Raw genomic sequence first — 21974 nt, 5'->3', positions numbered from 1 at the left:
ATTAGGTGGGTCCAGTTAAGCAAATCGCACTGCATAAACCAAAATTGTTTATTTCCGCAAGGAGCTAAAATAGAAGAGGCATTTGATTGGGCATGGATAACTTCAATGTAGCAATCGATAAACCACAACTGTTTCGGAGTGGCATAGTGCGGTTTCTCTCCCATTGCGCTGCATTACAATTTATCAGATATTTTGCCATTCCCATTTGTGGTTGCCAGCACGTGCGACAAACATTTCCATTTCGTGAGCCCCCCCGAAGAAGCAACAAACACGAAACTTTCGCCTGATAAATGTTGTCGTTTTACAAAACCGTAATCAACCAAGGTCACGGCCTGAAAACCGTCGGGCGATATTTGCCACGCACACTGAAAATACTATTTAAATGGAAGAAATTAGAGCGCAAACAAACGGACATGGCAGTCGTTCAGAAACAGTCACGGAAATAAATAATATAAATCAACAGACTAAATTATGACTGCACAAAGCACTGGGTGTCTGCTGGATAACAGTTGAATTACAGCTGGCTCAACCAGCCAAGAAAGGTCATAAATAACTAATTTTATTTGTGTGCTATTAATTTGCCACCGAAATATGACATACAAGCATTATAGCAGCCACAAATAGATCATATAAACTCAACTCAAAGGTGTTGGTGTGGTGAGTGAAGCTCATCATCCTCCCAGTCCACATGGTGTAAACGATGGACCTAAGTGACTAGATAAGTGAATGCGAATGGGAAAAAGTTTGCCAAGCTGTATATGAACGTTTAATGGAGATTGTCAAGCTTAAATGGCTGTCAGGGGTGAATGTGGAACCACCTGACAGGCAGTCAGGTTAATGAGTCTTGTGTGGTCATGGGAACCCCAAAAAGTATACCATGAAAATGGCTCGTATTAAAGCTTATGAAGCGTTCTGGGTTGATATTAAATGTGGCTAAGTGATTGATATATTTTTAACTCTTACCCCAATCCAAAAAAATAGGGAAAGAAAACAAATACAACCAGAAGCAAAATTCTGAATTATAAATCTATGAAAATGTCCATGTTGGGCGCCATATTTATGGCCAGGTCTAAAAAACTGTAACGAAAAGAGTTGAGTAAAAGCAAAAATAAATGTAGACTAAACTAATTTTATTCCAACCGCTCACATTACGTCTTATTGTTCGCTTAACTTACACAGTTCAGAAAGGAAATAAGGAAATCTTTATAAATTAAATTGCAAACGGAGAGAAATCCCAGATACTGCCTGCTGTTATGGCTTCGCTGTTTGCCGTTTTGCTTATTTATTTAAGTTCTGGCTCGACTGAGCCCGCTGTTTATGTTGCTAAGGCCAAGAAGCAGCTGGGCCAAGTTTTTCCTGCTGCTCTTCTGCCTGCGGACTCGTGCATAACTCATTCGTTTTAATATTCTCCAGGCATTGTTCACCCTCCGGTTAGCATTTTATTATTTCGTTTTTACGAAAAAACTGGGCCACCTGAGTATACGTTTTAATGCCAAGTAAAATTCAAATAAAATTGCAGCAACCGGCTGACAACCAACAATTTAATTAAAATAATAAATTGTATGTAATTTGCTGCAGGCGATGCCGAGCAGTAGAGATTGAGTTTAAATAGGTACAAGTATTATAGGATGGCTTTTTTGAATTACAAAAAAATTAAAAGAGAAGCCAGAAACTATCAGAGTAATTGCTTTCAGTAAGAAGACAACCACATTCCAGCTGTCCAAGCTTTCACAAAACCGAATGCTGGAATTGCATTAATTAGGAAAGAAAATATTTTTCAGATTCCCAACAGAACAAACGACAATTGTCAACCTGCAGGCATAAGGACGGGGCAAAAGAAAGGAAAATGAACAGGAATAAGAGCCCTCAGCTAATGAATTTTAATTGCGTAAATAACTTACTTGGTCATTGTGGCCCGAACTCGCACTCGAATCCTGCGAAGGAGCTCAGAATGGAGCAGAAATGGGAAAAACCGAGGAGCTTGACAAATTTAATCATATTTTTCCTGCCGGAAGCGGAAATGATTCCGGGTTATGACCTGGAAAATGGCGAATTATGAATGAATTAAGTGGGAAGATGGCGTTACACGTGCCGAGGATTCAGTTCTGTTCCTGGCACCATATTGAGAGTACGTCGTGGGTAATTGGGTGCGTGTTGCGTTTAGTGTCAGGCACTTTATATGCCTGCGAGATTCAGGTGCGAAGGTTCACCCTCATTTGCCACTTGCCGTCTGCGGTTATTCAATTTTAGTTGCCATTGGGACCCTTTGGTATGTTTCTTCTGGCTAAAATTTATTTTTCCGCGGCTGTCAGGTTTAATGAGCCACATGCAAAATTTATTTAATAACCTTGCCGCGCATAATTCACTGCATTTTATAGTCATACTAAAGCCGGGGCCATTAGGCGCCACTTTCGAATGGGCTGTATAAATTTTCATTTTCCCGCTGTTAGTTTCTAATTATAAATTATTGATGTTTTCGTGCTTATTTAAAGCAGAACAAGCGATTAAAAAACAAAATGGAAAACCAATTAAATAAAACAAGGAGGCGGCTGCAAATTAAACCCATAAACAAAACAATGTTTGGCAATTGCATTTGAAATTTACCAGACAAGCATATATTTATTTAAACGCTTTAAATATTTAAACCAATCCTTGTAGGCCTTTAAATTGTTGTGGTTTTGTTTGTTTTATTAAAAATCGTGTAGCCCCTAGAATCTAGTACGCATGTGGCGCAGATGGCAGATTAATAAATCCAATTCAGCGTTAAATTTGCATTTTTTCTCGAGCGGAAAACAAATAAAGATTTTAACGGTTTTGTGGGAATTTATTAAAAAAACGTTCGTGCAATATATATGAGATATTTACGAGGGCCTGAGAGCCCTCAGTTCCCACGCAGGAAGCAAATATGTTTTCACTCGATGCGAATTCGATAAAAGGGAAACCATTCGAAAGCGGAATAATCCTTAAAGCGTAACTAGAACTCAATGCCGTTTGGGCGGCATCTTGATAAGGGGATATTCGATGATTTAATAGCAGGGCCAGCAGAGTGGGCAGCTATTAAAAGCATAGCACTCGCCACTTGACAGCGCAACCTTGCCACACCCTACCGTTAGCACTTATCGCCCACCTCCCACCTCCAACCACCTACCTTCAACCACCGATTGGGGGAGCAACCTTGTGCCAAGCACAAACAACTATTTTTTAGCCACGCTTTCTCTTTTGGCTTCGCTCTGCCTTATTGATAGTGTTTGGCAGGAATAGCATACCGAAAACCGAGAACCGAATACCGAACCGAAAGCCTTACGTGTCAATTTATTATAACTTATTCAAGGCCGCCGGTGTTTTTTTTCTCCTTCGGTATCTGCGTGAAAAATGCCATAAAAAATGAATGCTGACCCAGGCAGTGGGCCACAAAATGGGGGAGGGGAACAGGAACATGCTCACTATATTTCTGTTTATTGCACATAGCCCTCTTCCTCGTCCTCATTGACTTCCTTCCATTTTGCCGGCGAAACTTGGGCTTCAAGTTTATTAGCACAGCAGAATTTGCCCTTTGCTATCGCCCCCTTCGCCCTCCCTTTAAGCCAACTCCTCTGGCAGGGTTCCAAAAAATTCCGAGAGCTCGCTCAACTCGATTCAAAATCGATTGAGTGGCTCAGGGGAGGATATTTGGCCGGGGGAATGCAGGACGACCCCTTTGAAGTTAATTGTTTGAAAGCTGCAACCGAAGTTTTAGGAACTGTCGATGATGTGCCAAAGCAAAAGTTGGCCCGTCATTGAAGCTCGCAACACATGATAGCCTGGCCATAAAACTCATTTCTTTCGATTCGAAGTATACCAAACTTATGTCTCTCTATCATAAGTTTGGTATAATATAAATATTTTAAAGAGAGCCCATCAAGGGGAAAGTCATAAAACTGGGCGACAGTTTTAAATTCCTACTATTGCTTTTTAGAAGCTGATGGCTTAGATTTGGTATTATTTTGAACAACTTTTTATTAAAGAAAATATTTCACAAAGGCAAAGAAAAAATGTTCACATTTACTAAAAAGCAATAAATACCATTGGTATGATATTTTTTCCATTCACCTATGAGCCCCTTATAATTTCTCGTGTCTTTTGTCTCCACTTTTAATTGCAGCAAAAGCCGCAACAAAAATCCAAGCCGTCTTTCGAGGCCACAAAGTAAGAGAAACCATGAAAAAATCGGAAACCAAAACTGTGACCAACAACGGCAGTGCCGCCGGTGCCGCTCCATCGGCAGCAGCCGCCGAGGCAGCCGCATCCGCGGAGCCAACCAAAGCCGAACTAGAGGCTGAATTCGATCCCAACGACAAGGGTAAGTTCCCACGTTACAGTAATAAAAGCCGTGCGAAAGGTGCGGCTGCTGGGGTCCGTGATCTAATAAAAGCCTAAAGCGAAAGTCCCCACACTTTGATAAAAACTCCAGAAGATCTCTAAACTGTGTAAAAAAAAACTATAATAATCTGCAAATGTATACAAAAATATCCTTAAAATAAATGGAAATTGTTATAAATTATTTTTGGCACGGCTTATTATCTCTAAATTTATTTATTTATTTGAACTAAATATTTTTGTTATTTTGTAATGTAGACAGCCGATTTGTGTGCTTCTTGTTTGATGGTCGCAGCAAAAGTGATCTTTATTAAGCAGAACTCTGCACGCTTAGCCTATTTCACAAGGGTTGGGTACATCGTGTGTGTGAGTGAGACAAGTATAGTGTTACTTGGAGTAACAGGGATGTATATATGTACAAATAGTGTGACCTAACTTAAAGTAAGTGTATGTATGTATAAACAGCTGCTTAGGAATATATATGTATGTATATGTATGTGTGTGTAACTTATTGCTACAATTCGGCCATCCTGACCGGAGAGCTCCTGATCTCTTAACTATTTACATTTTGTATCCATGGCCGCATATTTGCTACTGCCCAAACTCCCTTATAAGGAAGCCTAGATTGTTGGAACCCTTCAACATCCTCCAAGACATATCTATCGTTACGCAAAACTTTAGTCACTCTATAAGGGCCTTTAAATTTCGGTATTAATTTTTTAGATACGCCTACATGACAGTCGAAATTTTTTATCATAACTAAATCATCTTTCTCATACTCATTAGGGTTTTTTCTTTTAAGATCTGTACGTAATTTATTATATTCTTGTAACTTTTCAATACTCTTACTGGCTTTCTCTCTTATTATTTCTAAATTTCTACTTTCGCTATCTTTATTTAACTCATCTAATTTCTCTTTTAAGCTATCTATAACTTTTCCCTTCTGAGATACTCCGAACAAAACTTGACTTGGATGTTGATTGATTGACCTTTGCATCGTATTATTAAGTGCGTGTTCCACTGTTTCTAAAACTGTGTCCCAAAACAATCCTTTGTCTGGTTCGGTCAACTTAGCGATCATGGGACCTATGCTTCTATTCACCCTTTCGACTTGCCCATTTGCCTGCGGGGATCCGGTTGCTATCTTTATGTGTTTCACATCGTTTTCCTCTAAAAAGTCATGAAATTCTTTGGACGTGAAGCATGTCCCTCGGTCTGAAATCACACATCTTGGCCTACTATATGACCTGAAATAATTCTTTAATGCTACTATTGCTTCTCTTGACTTTGTGGTTTTTGCCGGATAAAGTCTTACGAATTTTGTGAATGCGTCTATAATTACTAAAACATGTTTGTTAGCTCTACTCTTATCTACCGGACCATAGTGGTCTATGTGTATAACATCAAAGGGAATGCTTACTTTGGGGATATTATGTAGAAAACCTTCATCTTTTCCAGACTTATCAGAATAGGCGATACATTTTAAACAATTATTAATGTGTTGCTTGCATTTTTCACGAACTTTGGGGAACCAGTAACTTTTTGAAATAACTTCTACCATTTTATCTATTCCTACGTGTCCTAACTGATCATGATAACTAAACATAACATGACTCTCCATTTCGTTTGGCACATAAAATAAAAGAGAATCCCTATCCTTTTTCCTGTAAACTATTCCATTGCGCATTTCATAATCCTTAAGTTCTGTCTGTTGAAGTTGCTCTACTATACTTTTTATTTTTTCATCTCTACTTTGACAAATAACTAAGTTTTCCTCAAACGAATTAGAATCAATCGTTAGTATGTGTGTGTTTCTACTAAGTGCATCGACATGTTGCATACGCTTACCGGCTCTATGTTCTAAAGTATAGTCATAATCTTGAAGAAAAAGCGCCCATCGAGCTATTCTTGGGCATAGTTCCTTTTTATTTAACGCGAGAGTAAAAGCACTACAATCTGTAACTATTTTGAATTCTATTCCCTGAAGATATATCCTAAAACGTTTTAACGCGTAAACTACTGCGAGCGTTTCTAGTTCGAAGCTATGGTATTTCGCCTCCACATCTGTCGTGCGTTTTGAAAAATAGAATACTGGGTGAAACTTATTATCTTTCTTTTTCTGCATTAAAATTGAGCCAAAACCTAGGGAGCTAGCATCACAGTGTAGCTCTGTCGGATCTGTTGGGTTATACAACGCCAAAATAGGGGATTCTAAAAGATTTACTTTTAACATCTCAAAACACTCTAACTCTTTTGCACCAAATTCGAACTTTCTGTCCTTTCTCACAAGATCATATAACGGCTTAGCTTTTGTTGAGAAGTCTTTAACGAATCGTCTGAAATAGGAGCACAATCCAAGGAAACTTTGAACTTCATGCGTTTTTGTCGGAATAGGAAAATCTTTAACAGCTTGCATGCCTTTTGAATCTGGTTTAATACCCTCTCCTGATATTATGTATCCTAAATATTTTATTTCACCTTGGAGAAACTCGCACTTGTCTAACCTAAGCTCTAACTTGTTATCTACCAATCGCTTAAATACCTCCGTTAATATTTCTATGTGACTCTTACTATCTTTCGTTGCTATCAAAATATCGTCCATATAAATAAGTACCTTGTCGTCTCTAACTAAATCAGCAAAAATTTTATTCACGAACCTTTGAAAAATTGCAGGGGCGTTTCGTAAGCCAAACGGCATTCTAAGCCATTCATATTGACCCATAGGTGTTGTAAAAGCAGTATATTTAATTGAATCTTCGTGCATGTGCACGTGGAAGAACCCATTTTTAAGATCTAACTTGGTAAAAATAATTTTTTCGGAAAGTTTATCAATAAGGTCGTCTATAAGGGGGGTGGGGTAATTATCTTTCAACATGTTCTTATTTAATGTTCTGTAATCTACGCACATTCTTAACTCTCCAGACTTTTTCTTAACTAGGACTATTGGTGACGCATACTCGGACTCGCTTACTCGAATAATACCGTTTTGAATGTAATCATCTAACAAATTCTGGACTTGACTTTTCTCTGCGTATGATAAACGCCTTGGAGGGTAATTGAACGGTTTAGTATTGTCAAAATTCAGTTTCATTTCCCATTTAACTACAGGTATCTCCGGTCGTTTTGGTTTCGTATAAAACTTATCAAATATGTCTATCAATTTGTTCTTTAAATTAAATTCACACGTATCGCTTATGTTTAACTGATTGCTATCTGTTGGATCAGGATATTCAATTGACATTATTTCTGACTCAAAATTATCGCTGGGCTGACATTTTGCACTCGGACTTAACTCTATCGTTTTGCAAGAATTGCCTAATTTTCGTTTGCTTTCATTACATTGCTCTTTATTTTGGAACTTCAAATTATCTTGACTACACATTTTTACCAATTTAGTACTATCTGTATTCCCATCCGTTTTAATTCTATCGTTATTGTAATCGTGATCATCTCTATTTATAAACCGAACCTTTTTAATAGATTTAACTGCGCGATCATTCCTAACTTCCTTGTTATAACCACTAATATCAATACTCTCATTTAAACAATCATTTTCTATACCGCTATTAATAACACAATCGTTTGTAGTCCAACCAATATTCGAGCGATCATTTTCAACACCACTATCACCGAGGCAGTCATTTTTAAGACTACTATCGTTAGAACTATCATTTTCACAACCACTATCATTTGAGCGATCTTTTTCAACATATCGATCATTTAAACACCTATCATTTTCACAATCATTTGGACAATCATTTTCCCTAACAATCTTAAAGTTACAAATATTCATAAAATCTCTTCCTAAAACAGTACTATATGCCATCGATTTGTTTGCCACAATTAATAAATCAAAATTAAATTTCACTTTATTCATAATAATAAAACAGGATACTTTTCCATATATATCTAAAGGGCTGTGATTTAAGCCAACGTAATTCGTATTATTGTTTTCACTAAACTTAATGCTGTTGCTTCTCAGAATATTTTCAACGCAGGATAACTTTGTAAAACTAATTGGGCTCCCAGAATCGATTAGGCATTCTAAAGACAAACATTGATTACGTTCTGAATTAAAGAAAATTTTAAACGGTCTCACATATTCGTTGTTGGTTATGTTTTTCTTCTCGGTGCAATGGGATACAAGGTGCTCCAGACTTCCGCATCCGTAGCAAGCTCCGTATGCGCGTTTAGGTTTGCGGCAGTCGGCCGCGAAGTGTCCAATGGAGTTACAGTTGAAGCATCTTATAGCGGGTCCGGGTTGGTTTCCGGGTGAAACTTTGGGGCGTCCAGATGCGAAGGATGGTTTTCGCAAAGAAACTTTGGCGAACGCCTGCAACAGCTGTGCAGACGAATTGAAGCAATGCATGTGTGCCTGTTGTCGTAGAAGGGTATCCGGTATTCCTTCGATAATACTGTCGATTAGCTCCTCGTCGTCAATCCGGATGTGCGCAGCCAAAAGTGTTTTGTTGTTGAAATAAGTGGCGAAGTCTTCAGAGTATTGCCACTTTCGCTCCTGAAACTTACGGCGGGACATTATCTTGCTCTCCTTTGAGTGAAAGGCTTCTGCGAGTTGTGTTAAGAGTTCCGGTACTGGTAGGGCGAGCAGATTATCAGAAGAGTGAAACCAAATTTGTGCGCGATCTTTCAGCTTTGACATGACCAGCATGCGAGTCACGTCATCACTCAGATTGTACATTTTGATAATTGCATTAAGTTGTGCGATCCAAGTACTAACTGGTACCTTGTTGTTGGCAGCACCGTCAAAAACTGGAAGCATTTCCTTGACCATGGTCAGCAAAGAATTGTTGTTAGAAAATGCTGTGTTTGATCTGGCAACTTCTGCAACAATATTTCCCGAATCCGATGGGGCAACATTGTTTGGATTTGGTGTGGCAACGCTGTTTTGGAGTTCTGGCAAATTGCTTGTCGAAGATGTGGTCACTCTAATAGATGGCTGACGGCGCGAAACTTCCAACTTGAGCAACTCATTTTCCAATTGGATCATTTCCAAGTGACGCTTCAGAGATTCCAATTCCAGCGAAACTTCTGGAACGTTCATGATATTTGAGACATCGGCGTTGTTGTGGGCATCCAGCGATGAGGTGCCGGCGCCATCTTGTTCTGCTACGTTGTCGGTAGATGTGTTTGGCCTTTCCTCGGATCCAACTTCAGCATCGGATAAATCCTTGGGATCCGGTACTGGGCAAACTCCACGGGCTTCGGGGGGCACGCCATTTAAACGAGCAGCGAGAGTTGCCTTGTTTCCACTTTTTGGCAGCCCAAGCTTTTCTAGCCAGCCCCGAAGTTCTGCTGCTGAATACTCGTCTGCACCGATGATTTCCATGATTTTATTCACTAACTAACAAGTTTCACTAGTGTACTTTTAACTTTTGGTTTTGTTTTTTTTATTGTAGGCAGAGTTTGATATGCGAAAAAAAAATTTTCGCAGTGATCCCACTTCTGAAATTGTAGACAGCCGATTTGTGTGCTTCTTGTTTGATGGTCGCAGCAAAAGTGATCTTTATTAAGCAGAACTCTGCACGCTTAGCCTATTTCACAAGGGTTGGGTACATCGTGTGTGTGAGTGAGACAAGTATAGTGTTACTTGGAGTAACAGGGATGTATATATGTACAAATAGTGTGACCTAACTTAAAGTAAGTGTATGTATGTATAAACAGCTGCTTAGGAATATATATGTATGTATATGTATGTGTGTGTAACTTATTGCTACAGTAATGAATGTTTTTGGTAAATAGCATGAAGCAAGATCAATATAATTTTATAGTTACATTTTATTGGTTAATTTTTGAACAAAGATCATTTTCTTTTACAATATTTTTCTGAGTGCCTCCGAAGGTGTCGCACTTCCGAGATGAAAAGGACAAACTTTCTCGAAAATCGTCTTTGGAGTTTCTGAGCTTCAGCGGCATCTGATCCCGTTGAGCATTGTAGATTCCCCTGCGCACATTGTCGTCGAATCAGCGGGTTTACACAACTTCGGCTTCCAGTTGGGGTTACAAGCTGAAATTACAGTTGGCCCCCGCCTGCCAACCGGAATACAAACTTTCCGTGTTACGCAATATACGAGTATTTTCAGCAAAAATTATTTGTCACTTGGCAACGACTGGCGGGGAAACTTTGTGGCTCCCTGCGAAGGAATAATGATGGGGTTTTTGGTATTGAGATGGGGCTGCATCTGGAGCTGGCGTTGTCAGCCATTGGTTATTTAATCGCTGGCCCAAAAGATCCGCCACGCGCATAAATAATGAAAATCTTGAAGACAGCTTAACCCTATTAAGACGTTTCAGGCGTTGACAGTTTTCTGCTATAATTTGCCTAGGGCACAATGAGTCGAGGGCACAGCCAGGCGAGAAGGAAGTCGTCCCCGGCTCATTAAAAAGTCAGAGGCTGTCATCGGGGCGTATACGCAACCGCATTAGGGACTCTCGGCTCCTCAGCCAGACAACAGTGCTCACGTGTGAGGAGCCGCCTCCACGGGCTTAATTATAGTGCCGGGGTGGGTCTCGAAAGGCGTATCCTTCTTATGTGGCATGCCATTCATACGTACATTTGTGCGACGGCTAATTAGACTCGCCTGAGAACTCAAAGGATGCGATGAGTACGTGAAGAGCCTTTCTCTTTGGCCACCGAGCACATACTCAATTAGAGGCGTTGAATGGAAGTGGCGAGAATGGCTTTCTGGGGGTGAGTTAATTTTGAAATTTGGACCGAATAAGTCCTAATCAGGACCAGCTCATAAATCTCAAATGATTTTTTGGTGGCGTTAGGGATTTTAATAATTCATAGTCATAATCAGGGGGATGATCTAGACTTTCATATATTTAGGTTTTCATTTCTGAGATTAAACTAAACACGGCGAAAGTCTATGTAATATCATTTCACGAGGTACCTAAACTTAAAGTAATTTGTACTAACATTTTTTATTATTTTTCAACAACGCTTTAGCACAAGGAACTTCTTTTTTTTATGAATACAAAAGAGTATATAAAATCCAGAGGACTTCCCAATCAGATTACTGAACTCTTTTGTACTCCATAATTAGATCCACTTCATGGCCTTATCCCATATTTAAACAACACACATGGCAGACACGCCCGGCTTATCCGAAGTAAACCAGTTAGAACTTCATCATTATTCACAGTTATCGCTCGCAGCCAACAACGACAAGCTAATGGTGTTGGCCTAGTTGTAAACTCGCCGTCGGCATATTGCGAAATTGTAAAGCAATAAAAACAACGGCCACAAAGAACTTTGTTAAGTTGGGGGGGGAAAAAAATGAGGCACACACATATGGCCGAGCAAAAGCAATTTCTGAGCCCAAAACTGCGATTTGGCCCATTTGGTATGCAAATGCGGACAAGCACATGCACGTACGAACGCACACAAAGGACACTCTGCATGTGCACGAAAAACGAAATCGAAAGCCATTTAAGGATATTTTCTTGTACGTGTGTGCAGTTTGCATTTCGCATTTCGCATTTGCGGCTTTGCCTGGGGTTTTGACTTACAATCCTTGCCTTTGTGCCGAAAGTGCACAGACCATCCGGAGCCATGTGTATGCGAAGATACAACTCACCTACGCATTTGGCCCAAAGCCTTCCTGACCAATTTGTTTGTGGGTCCTGGTTTCTAGTCCTGTTTTGCCCCCAATTCTGTTTGCATAATCGCGATCCCACTAATTATAGTTCTTGGGCCACACGCCCACCAACAAGTCAGCATTCCGCCGCCCCCCAAAACAGCACTGGGGCTAAAATCCGACCCAAAGAGCATGGTAATTGAACTGCATCCGGATGGTTGTCTGCGTTAATTGTTGGCGGATTCCATTCGATTATGATGAATTATGAACGAACATTAGGCTTGGTTTGCTTAATTTATTGGAAATTCGATATATGTTCGTTGTTGTTTGCCGAAACTTAATTGGATTGCGAGTGCAGTTGATTTATAGAGACTAAAAATACCACTTCGTGGCGTTTTTCCAAATATAGGATAATCTTCACATTCACGGCACATATTTTAATTAATTATAATCAACAGTAAAAGTTGTTATATCTTGAGAGCACATAAGCCCCCTTGTCATCTTGGGGATATCAAAGGCATGACCGTAAATTCATGTGTCATTTTTAAAGACCTGTTCGTGATGTTGCTGCTAGTTCTCCCAGCAGCAACACGACCAGGAGCAACATCAACTACATCAGCAACTGCGATAAAACAGCAGCGCAGCGCGTTCTCCTAATTGGATTTTCGGTTTTAAGCAAGCTTGTAATTCCATTTACACCGCCGGGAGACCCACAAAAAACCAACAATGTCGGGCCAAGCCATTTAAGTATAATGTTAAGTGCTCCCTCCGCCTGTTGTCGGCCGAACAAAAAGGCGGATCCAGAAAAAACATGCGACAAAACAGAAGAAAAAACAAAAATGCGAAACAAAAGGAGAGACGACAGCATTGACATGAAACACGCAATAAGCAGCAAGCCAGCTAAAAACAATGTTTTTGGCCGCTGAATTGGCGATTTTTTGCTAGCCCCAAGAAACCCCGACAAGCATACTATATATATTTAGATATATACAGGTGCTGCCCGCAAAGCAGGTCAAAATAGACAGGAAAATGTGGGAGGCAGGCAGCTTGGACCCCGTATTTATATCGTCCAGTGGCCACAATATGCTTGTATACCTAGTATACCTTTATATATATGGACTTTCACGGGTGACAGGTGGAGGTCAGGTATTTATTTAGCTACTGCTAAACGTTTAGCAAGTGCCGACTTTGTTGGTCCTTTTAAATATTTCAACAATGCTAGCACCTTTTCGTGGCCCTTATCCAACGTGTTTATTGAGGCCCCAATAAAATTCACTTGCTTAATATTTAATTGCCCGTTTGAATGCCATTTGCTTTGCTTGTCGAGGCATGCAAATTTCACCGGAGGCTCACGGTAAACAATTAATAGAGCCACACATTTAAATGTTTTCAAATTACACGGATTCTAAAGTGTGCCACACTAATTTCAATTTCAATCCGTTGAATAATTAACGCATCGCTCTAATCCAGTTAATTATGGCCAGGATTAACTTGAATTCAAGCAAAGTTTTAATGAGTTTTACGGCAAGGTTTGGCCATATTGTATAATCAGCTTTTGTGCAAAGGATTAATATTAATTAAAGTTGTGTTTGAATTTCTGGGCAAGGAGCCCATCTGTATTCGAGTATTGGTGTAAAATACATATTATCCAGAGTTGGTTTAAGTACGTCATAGACAAATTTGCACAAAATCTAGAAAGGTACACAGAGGGGAGAAACCAATAAGTATTTCTCAACGGGTCTGTGTTTGTCCTTCCAGGAGATTTATTTGCCCCAATAACAGCCCCATGGAAATGGGGAAAAACCCTAGAAGATGGAGAAACCCAAAGTGGACGAAAACTGAGCATTGCGGTGGGCAAACCACAAGACTTTGTTCTGTCGGAAATTGAAAAATGGGCTTAGTCCTTATGGCCGCTGGGTCGCAAGCAAGAAGCAAAAGTAGATGGCCAAAAGTGAAATGGCAAAATCTTGGCAACCGCAAAGGCTCCATCTCCGTTTGCGTAGGAAAAGCGTTTGGCTTAAAAATGCCATTTAATGGCTTACTATCGTGCTTCATTTGTCACAATTTGTCGTTATTCGGAAGTGCCCCCGAAAGTAGGCAACGGTAAACAGTGCGTTTGGCATGTGACATTTCGGACGGCCATTTTGCATGATTTAAATCAAAATGGAGTCGCAGCTGTCAGATGTTGCATGACGATGTCCGGTGGCGAAGTGCAAAGCGTCCGGGATGGGTAATTAAAATGTATATTTACGACAGCAACTTAACAACGTAATTATGACAGTGACAAACGCAGGCCCCAACAACACTCTCTGCAAGAAAATGTGGTACACGTAATAAATTACCAAGTTTTTCCGAGATTTCAGGGGATAAGTATTTATGTTGAAATTTATTTACAGCCATTTGTTACTTCCTTTTCCTTACTTACTTTTTAAAACTTCCATAAAAAAATATATAGTGCTGGGCTAAAAACGTCATTCTTGAAGTTTATATTATACGATAAAATTATTCCTTGATTGAAAGTTTTTCTATTGATTTTTCTTTTGCTATTTTGATAATAACACAGGCCAACAGTGTTTTTGGTGCAGCCCTATGGGCATTAAATTGTGTTAATATAGACGGATATAAGCATATCTGCATACTTAGTTTTCGAGTTTAACGGGTGGTATTTGTGCAATCGCGGTTTGAAAAAAGTAGCAACATTTTATATTTTCATTTAAGATATCTTCGAGGGTCTGTGCTCAGTTGTAATAAAACCAATGCCAAAAAATTGCTTAGATGCCCTTCTACATAATTGCATTTAAGGTTCCATCATTATTTGAGTTAATAAAAGCCTATGAGCCATTGAAGTAATTTGTTCACCTCTATTTACAACCAACTTGATGCGGTGAACAGGCTTAAAAAAATACAAGGAAAAATATGTGCCCTAAAATATTTTACATGCATCTAGAGGCGTCTTTTCCCGAATTTTTGAGATAAATCCCACTATTGTACTTCAAAAAATGGAATTTATAGAATTATTTCCGTAAGAATGGGAAAAGTAACAAGTATTTTAGAGTCACTCTTACGTAACGAGTTTGTCGTGATTTTACACAGTAGGCTTTTTAAAGATAACAGTGGCGTCGCCTTAAAATTGTGGTGGGGATTTTTTTTAAGGCATATTAACCCCTTAAAAATATAATTTGTCTATGTTCGGCGCCTACTGCTAACCAAATTGAAAGGCACATTTTTACGAATGTGTCAGATATTTATGTAAAACGGGATTTAAAAATAGTTGTTACTTTTTAAGTTCTTACGGAAAAAATTCTATAAATTCCATCCTTCAACGTACAATGGTCTTATTTGTCTTAAAAATTCGGTGAAAGACGCCTCTAGATGCCTGTAAAATATTTTAGGGCATATATTTTTCCTTGTATTTTTTTAAGCGTGTTCACCGCATCAAGTTGGTTGGGAATAGAGGTGAACAAATTACTTCAATGGCTCATAGGCTGTGATTGACTCAAATTATGATGGAAACTTAAATGCAATAATGTAGAAGGGCATCTAAGCAATTTTTTGGCATAGGTATTATTACAACTGAGCACAGACCCTCGAAGATATCTTAAATCAAAAAATTAAATGTTGCTATTTTTTTCAAATCGCGATTGCCCAAATACCACCCGTTAAACGCTAAAACTAAGTATGCAGATATGCTTATATACGTCTATATTAACATGTTTTAATGCCAATAGGCCTGCACCTTTTAATAAAGTCCATTTTGTTGACCTGTGTAATCTATTCAAGAATCCTTTACATTAAGAGTACACCCTAGGATGCACTGGAATATGTGTCATACGCTTTCTACTTTTGCTATCGCAGAAATTCATTATTACGTTTTATTTTCTGAATCAGTTCCAAAATGCCTGGACAATATACAAACTACCATTACACCCGTTCGATAATGGTGCTGCTGCGCTGCCTGTGGGCCACTTTCTATCTCTGGGCGATGATGCACGCGGCAGCCATCCTGCCGATTCCTCTAGAGCGTTGGGAGGCAAATTTCTGGTCCAAGAAACTGAAGTACATATTGACCTATAAGAGCATGTTTGAGTACAAAATGAAGAACGAGATGTACATCTACGTCATGGTGCTCGTGCTGCTGTACAGTCTGTTCCGCTGTTGCCGTTGCAGCTTCGTTGGAGTCCGATATTTTACGGCAGAAGTGGATAAGCCCCTGGGATATCGTCTCCTGATCTTTAAGACTCCTTACTGTGTGTCCTTCCTCTACTGCTGGGCCTTCAGCATCGCGAGCACAACATGCGCCATTTTTGACGTGGCTCAGCTGGATGAGAGTGGCAAAACCCATATTGTGTTTTGCCAACTGGTCACAGCCCTGATCTTCAAGCTTCTGGTTCTGGCCAATGCCTTCTCGGTCACTCTCCGCATTTGGGGCTACTTGAAGATATTCGAGGCGGAGTCGGCTGAGAATCAACTCATATACCACAATTTCGGCGATCACTTAAATTTATTCTTTCGCGTTTAAAAATCGTTTATTTTAGGCGAAAAATAAAGGTCTGTTAAAAGTTACATTGCTTGAAGGTTACAAATTCTTTGAAGAATCAATTTTTTTTTTATATTTTCCAAACCTAAGTAAGAGCATTCCTGAATACATGCTTTGCAAATCAAAACATCTTGTTTGTTCACCTAGGCTCATTATGTGCGTGTCTGGGACGCCTTTTGTTTATTATTTCTGACACAATTACTAAGCACACGTCACGGATTTGCACTTTCGCTAATGGAACTCACACACACACAGTCGCTTTGTTTTTATTTTCCTTCTGTTTTAATATAAATTTGCATTGTTGCGAGAAATGTGGGTCAAGAGCGTCGAGTCCCCCGCACACAGAGACAAATGCAAATGCGGGGAAAAATGATACACGTGTGCTGCAGTTCCCTGCCGCTGTCCCCACTCAATATTCGCAATAAAAGGATGGCGAAGGACAGGTGAAAAGCGCAGTTGATGTGGCTTATGATTGATTTCATATCCTTTGGGGATTACCGCTCGATGGAAGCTGCCAATTGGGTTATAAAAATAAAACCAAAAGAGCACGAAAAAAACCTTGAATTGAAAGTAGTGTTCGGGAGCATGCAAATTAAGCAAAGTCCGGGGAGAGCGAAAAGCGGACAGCGTGTTAGTCAGTCAATCAGGGCGACGTGACCGATTGCCCCGAAGCTCTGCACATGCAAATCCAAATCCGAATCCCTTGGCCAACATCGGCCAAGGTGTGCAGCCCCGCCCCCCGGGAAGTGCATGCAAGGCCCACACAGAAGCAGTGACATTTTGCCAGAAAGAAAAGCAAACTCAATTTGTATGCCCCGCCAGCAGGCAGAAAATCATGGACACCGAGACTTCAAGCAGATACCAGGACAAACCCAGTTACGCCGAAGCGAAGGCACAGTACTGAAAAAGCAACATGCATGCGGCCTGCTGACAACTTTTCCGACACTGTAGCTCAGATTTTGGACTTATGCGGTCCTGTGACAGGACACGCAGCGTACGTGATCGGCTTTTAACATGTGTTGCATGGCCGGCGACATGTGTAAATCTCTCGCAAAAAAGTTTTCACTAAGAAAAAGCACTACAGAGTAATTGGTGCTACGGAAATGTTACTGCTTTGTGATGGAGTGAGAAATGAGACGATGAGAATGTATACTTATTTTTTCAGCATCTTAGAAAATAAATAAATGTCCAATGGTCGCAGAACAAAAAAAAAATTTTAATGTACTATAAACATAGAATTTTCCACATTGAGTTTGTTTCAGGCGTCTGGCGTCCACACCTTCATAGATTTCAGAAAAGTAATTAGTTGTATTTAAAAACAAGAAACACATATTTTTTCCAAATTCCTTTTTTTGGTGCTATAAAACGCAAGCTTTTCTTAGGGGATTTTTCTATGTGTATTTTTTGGCAGGGCTTTCAAGACCAAAAAAAAACAAAGAGGAAAAGATAACGAATTTTTCTACAGGTAGCAGAAAAACCCTTGGAAAGAGTTACACATTCTATTTGCGGAACTGCCGAGAACAGGTTGATTACTGACCAGGCAGCCGCAGCAGCTCAGCTCGGCTTAGCCAGGCTAACTAGTTGGCCCCTGCAGATCCTGCGTCCCTGTAAATGTCACAGCACGGCTGTTGGCGCTACACAGCTATTTGCACGTCTTGCTGATATTTTTAAATATTTTATAAATAAACATAAATGCAGCAGTGGCGCATGGCACGTGCCGTTCGGCCGGGTCACGTTGCGTAGCCGCCGTGTGTGCGTAATTTGATAAAATAGCACATGCCATAAGTCCTGGCGCAGGACCCTTCGTGGGCCTCTTTCAAATGCTTATCTTGGCCCAACTCCAATTACGCTTAGCGAATTAACACAGGCCCACTTCCCGTTCTGCCCCCTGGAAATATTTGCATGGCCAAGTGGGCTAACTCGGCCCGCAGGCGAACGCGAGATTTCGTAGCGGAAATTGGCCAAGTTAAATGTATGCACTTTCGCAGCGGCAAAATCTCAACAAAAAAGGGAAATTTTAAATGAGAATTTTCTCGGAATTTGCATAAATGCACAAGAGCAATGGGAAAAGATGACAAAACTGGTAGAACGACAGCTGCAATGATGTAATCTTTCCGCTGACAACGCAGAAAAAGCGCGTTCTCGAAAGACTCCCACAAAGCTATGCAAATTTTAATGGTTTTTCCTGTGGTTCCAAGCACACGTATTTCCTGCGCATTTTTACACAATTACTGGCTAATTAGAATGAGCTTGTTCTGGGCAAAAACCCGAGTTAAGGTATGCAGCACGTAGTGGGAGACACGCGTGACTTAACCGCAACCACATGCATCCTGGGCAGCTGGAAGCTTAATTTTGTGGTCAGTTGCCATCCATCTCGCCAGCACTTGGTGTGGATTATACATGCAGGAAATATGCGTCCCGCTGCGCCCCACACTGCGTATACGTAATGAGATTAGCCGGGGAAAACGTGGTCGAAAGCGGCGGATACTAAACACTTTGAAGAGAGCCGGGGGAATAATTCGCTTCGTGATTTCGATTATTTCCCCTTTTTACAAGCAATCTGGGAGCCGTGGAAAAATGATGGCCAGTGCTGGGCTATAAAGTACGAAGCGGCGGTCAGATACACTCAAAAAAAAATTTTAGAAAATCGCCTATGGATTTGCTTTACTGGCGATTTTTTTCTATATTTCTGGAATATTTCTTGAATTTAATGAATTTTGATTAATTGGAAGAAAATTTTCTTTACCAGTAGAAAATTTTTTTATTTTAAAGAAAAAAATCGCCAGTGAAGCAAATCCATAGGCGATTTTCTAAAATTCAGGGCGATTCATTTTCTGAGTGTAGGGAATTTAATAGTGTGGAGGGGAAACTATAACAATAAATTAGAGCGAACACCATACAAACTCTGTTGAAGCCAGCATAAGGACCGGAGCTAATTGAAAAAAGTTTACAACAAATTCAGGGGAATGTTTGAGTATCATCTAAAGTTTCAATTGGCCAAGGAACACCAGACAAGTTTCGGAACTTTTTTATATATATTTCAGTTTTCAGCTTCTTTGTTTCTTTGTTTTTTCGGGGCGTTGGCCAAGTGGCCACTTAAGCGGAACTGGAACACTAATTTACACAAACTATCCGTTTCCATCTCCTTTCGCCGTAGATCTGTGCCACGCTGCTTTGAAGATTCAGTCCACTTTCCGTGGTCACTTGGCACGCAAGCTGGTCAACAAGGATGCGCCCGAGGACGAGGACATCCAGGAGATCACCAAGAAGGTGGCCGAGGAGCTGGACATAGATTTAACCGATCCCGAGCTTAACAAGGCTGCCACCAAGATCCAGGCCTCGTTCCGCGGCCACAAGACCCGCAAGGATGCCAACCCGGAGTAAGGAGCTCGCCAGTGGAATTTTGTTGGTCCTGGCTGAAGCTTAATTGATTAATTAACGCATATGCAAGTGAATAAAAAATTTGGTAAATTGTAAATGTGTAAAAGGCCAGTCGAGATGAGGGCACACAGTTGTAAACTTTTTAGTGAATATATTTTAGCCCCAATGGCAAACCCAAATGATTCTCATAATATTTAAATAAATTAAGTCGAGGGCATAGTTACATTTCGTTTGCAAAGCTTTAATAAATTAATAAAAAGAGATCACATTTTGCGGATAACTATTCGACATAAGATGATATTTACAGAAAAATACCTGCGGCTTGTCTTGTTTAATTACTAACCATTAGAATCGTAATTTGCGTTAGTTAATGTTTAATTAAATCCTACTTCGTTTTTGGACTTTCCCATTAAACCCAAGGCAGTAACTAAACCAAAACGAAAGTAAACTAAAGTTAAATTTTCAAAGAAAAACCTAATGTTACAAAAAGATAAATAAAAGGCACGATGTTCCATAAAATTTATTGTAGGAAAATGCGAAACCAAACAAACCAAAAAGACAAATGCAAGGAAAATGCTGAACAATTTTTGGGAAATCATTTCCATTTTGTCTGGCCAATGCCAAAAGTAAAAAGTAATTGTACCTACATGCGTATGAATATGAATATGAAAATGAAGTAAAAACCAAAGAAACTCAATGTTGTTTCAAATTAAGGCAAATTAGGGGTACCCAAGCAACATGATGCAGCTTCGAGACGTCAACTCAACAATTTTTTCGGCCCACGGGCTCTATATTAACTGAAAGTCAATGAACATGAAGATAACTAATCTGGTGGCACAATTTTCGTTTTTCTACCAAGTGTATTACATATTTGTCTACTTAACAATTGATCCTCGAGAGGGAAACTGAAATACACATATATATATACATACCTATACAAAAGCAAAAGCAAAGAAATGTATTAGAGCGAGTTGAATTGGAAAATATTTTTTTTCGGCCGCGGCTGAGAAAATTGTTACCATGTGGCGAGCAAAGGCCACTAAAGAAATATTTAAAATTCAAATCAATTAACTACAATGAATTAATAACAAGCTAATGCAGATAATTGAAATTATATTAGAGATCAAAGTCAAATTCAAATAAATTGCATAAAATTATTACATTTAAAAAGCAAATGGGTAAAACCAGTTATATGTGGATAAAAGAAAGAAAAAAACCAAATATGAAAGCAAACCATATACAAGCCGAAGAAACCAAAACAAAGAATGTCCCAACTAAATTTTAATTGAGTAATAAAAATAAATACAATAAACAGGCCAAGTCTTGTTATTTTCCATGACTAAATGAGAGGTGAGTAATAAAAATTAAGATTTTATGGAACTGAAAATCTAGCAAAATCTGGTCTTTTGTTAAAATTCGTTAGCCTCAAGAATATACCAATAAAAATCTATCCTACGAATATTTAGAGATTTCAAAGCCCTCGAGAACTAGCACTTAATCTTCATGGCATCATCACATAATCATAACCATTTGCTGCCCAGTTTGGCATTAGTTCTTAGCCATTCTCAACCACTCGCTGCACATGGCCAACATTTAACGATTTTTTGTTGCCACCTCAAGAGGTGGAGGAGAGCTCAACCCACAAAACAGAGGCTTCCTGCGGCGGTGGTGCTGCCACTGTAACTGTCAGTCGTCAAGGACATTTGAACATTTTAAAGGATGGTGGGCCAAAAATACTCAAAAATCACTGCTGGATTTCGCAAGTATTTGCCTCAGAGTTTCGGTTCATTTTGCTGATGGCTCGGGAACCACACTTTTCAGGTGGCCTGCGGCCCACTGTGCCAGTCGACTGACATGAACTTCAGTGACAGTTTTAGCACGAGAAATTTTCATGACAATGACGTTGATGTGGCTGACTCTGACAATACTTGACCTAGATGGGCCTGTGTAAATTCCGTAGTGGAGGTAAGTCCCGGGCACTTGAGACGTCAGAGGGCCAGTAAAGGGACTTTCAGCGCATTATCCTTTGCGCCGGTGTTTACAGTTTGCAGGCGCAGTCAAAGGCATCAAATATTTGAGTTCGCCCTCCCCAAGGAGAT

The 21974-nt window shown here is 39.8% G+C and overlaps 3 protein-coding genes across 5 annotated transcripts in view; 2 read left to right on the top strand and 1 right to left on the bottom strand.

Annotated features, from left to right (window-relative positions):
• The window catches only part of igl (igloo), a 43886-nt gene extending 22699 nt beyond the window's left edge, over positions 1 to 21187 (top strand). For 2 of the 3 annotated variants that reach the window (XM_017146500.3, XM_017146502.3), the window contains exons 2-3: positions 4142 to 4339; positions 19652 to 21187. In XM_017146500.3, coding sequence (XP_017001989.1) covers positions 4142 to 4339; positions 19652 to 19878 — 425 coding nt within the window. In that variant the 3' untranslated portion in view covers positions 19879 to 21187. Of the gene's footprint in view, positions 1 to 4141; positions 4340 to 19651 lie in introns of those variants that run through there. The other variant, XM_017146501.2, reaches the window with a different exon arrangement.
• LOC138912543 (uncharacterized) lies at positions 4639 to 9703 on the bottom strand. The gene is made up of 2 exons (XM_070213598.1): positions 8456 to 9703; positions 4639 to 8400 (listed from the first exon to the last, which is right to left on the bottom strand). Exons 1-2 carry the CDS (start codon positions 9701 to 9703, stop codon positions 8392 to 8394), a joined length of 1257 nt encoding a protein of 418 aa, XP_070069699.1. The 3' UTR covers positions 4639 to 8391.
• LOC108060696 (uncharacterized) lies at positions 15773 to 16498 on the top strand. The gene has a single exon (XM_017146504.3). The coding sequence runs from the start codon at positions 15853 to 15855 to the stop codon at positions 16474 to 16476; it is 624 nt and encodes a 207-aa protein (XP_017001993.2). The 5' UTR covers positions 15773 to 15852; the 3' UTR covers positions 16477 to 16498.
• Positions 21188 to 21974: the final 787 nt, after the last annotated feature.

Source organism: Drosophila takahashii, chromosome 2R, assembly GCF_030179915.1.
Source record: "Drosophila takahashii strain IR98-3 E-12201 chromosome 2R, DtakHiC1v2, whole genome shotgun sequence".
Lineage (NCBI taxonomy): Eukaryota > Metazoa > Arthropoda > Insecta > Diptera > Drosophilidae > Drosophila > Drosophila takahashii.
Note: the sequence above shows the minus strand (reverse complement) of the source record. Positions and strands in the feature narration are given on the sequence as shown.

Excerpts from the sequence above, each read along its gene's own strand:
- LOC138912543 (XM_070213598.1), bottom strand. The coding sequence starts at position 9,703 with ATGGAAATCATCGGTGCAGACGAGTATTCAGCAGCAGAACTTCGGGGC.
- LOC108060696 (XM_017146504.3), top strand. The coding sequence starts at position 15,853 with ATGCCTGGACAATATACAAACTACCATTACACCCGTTCGATAATGGTG.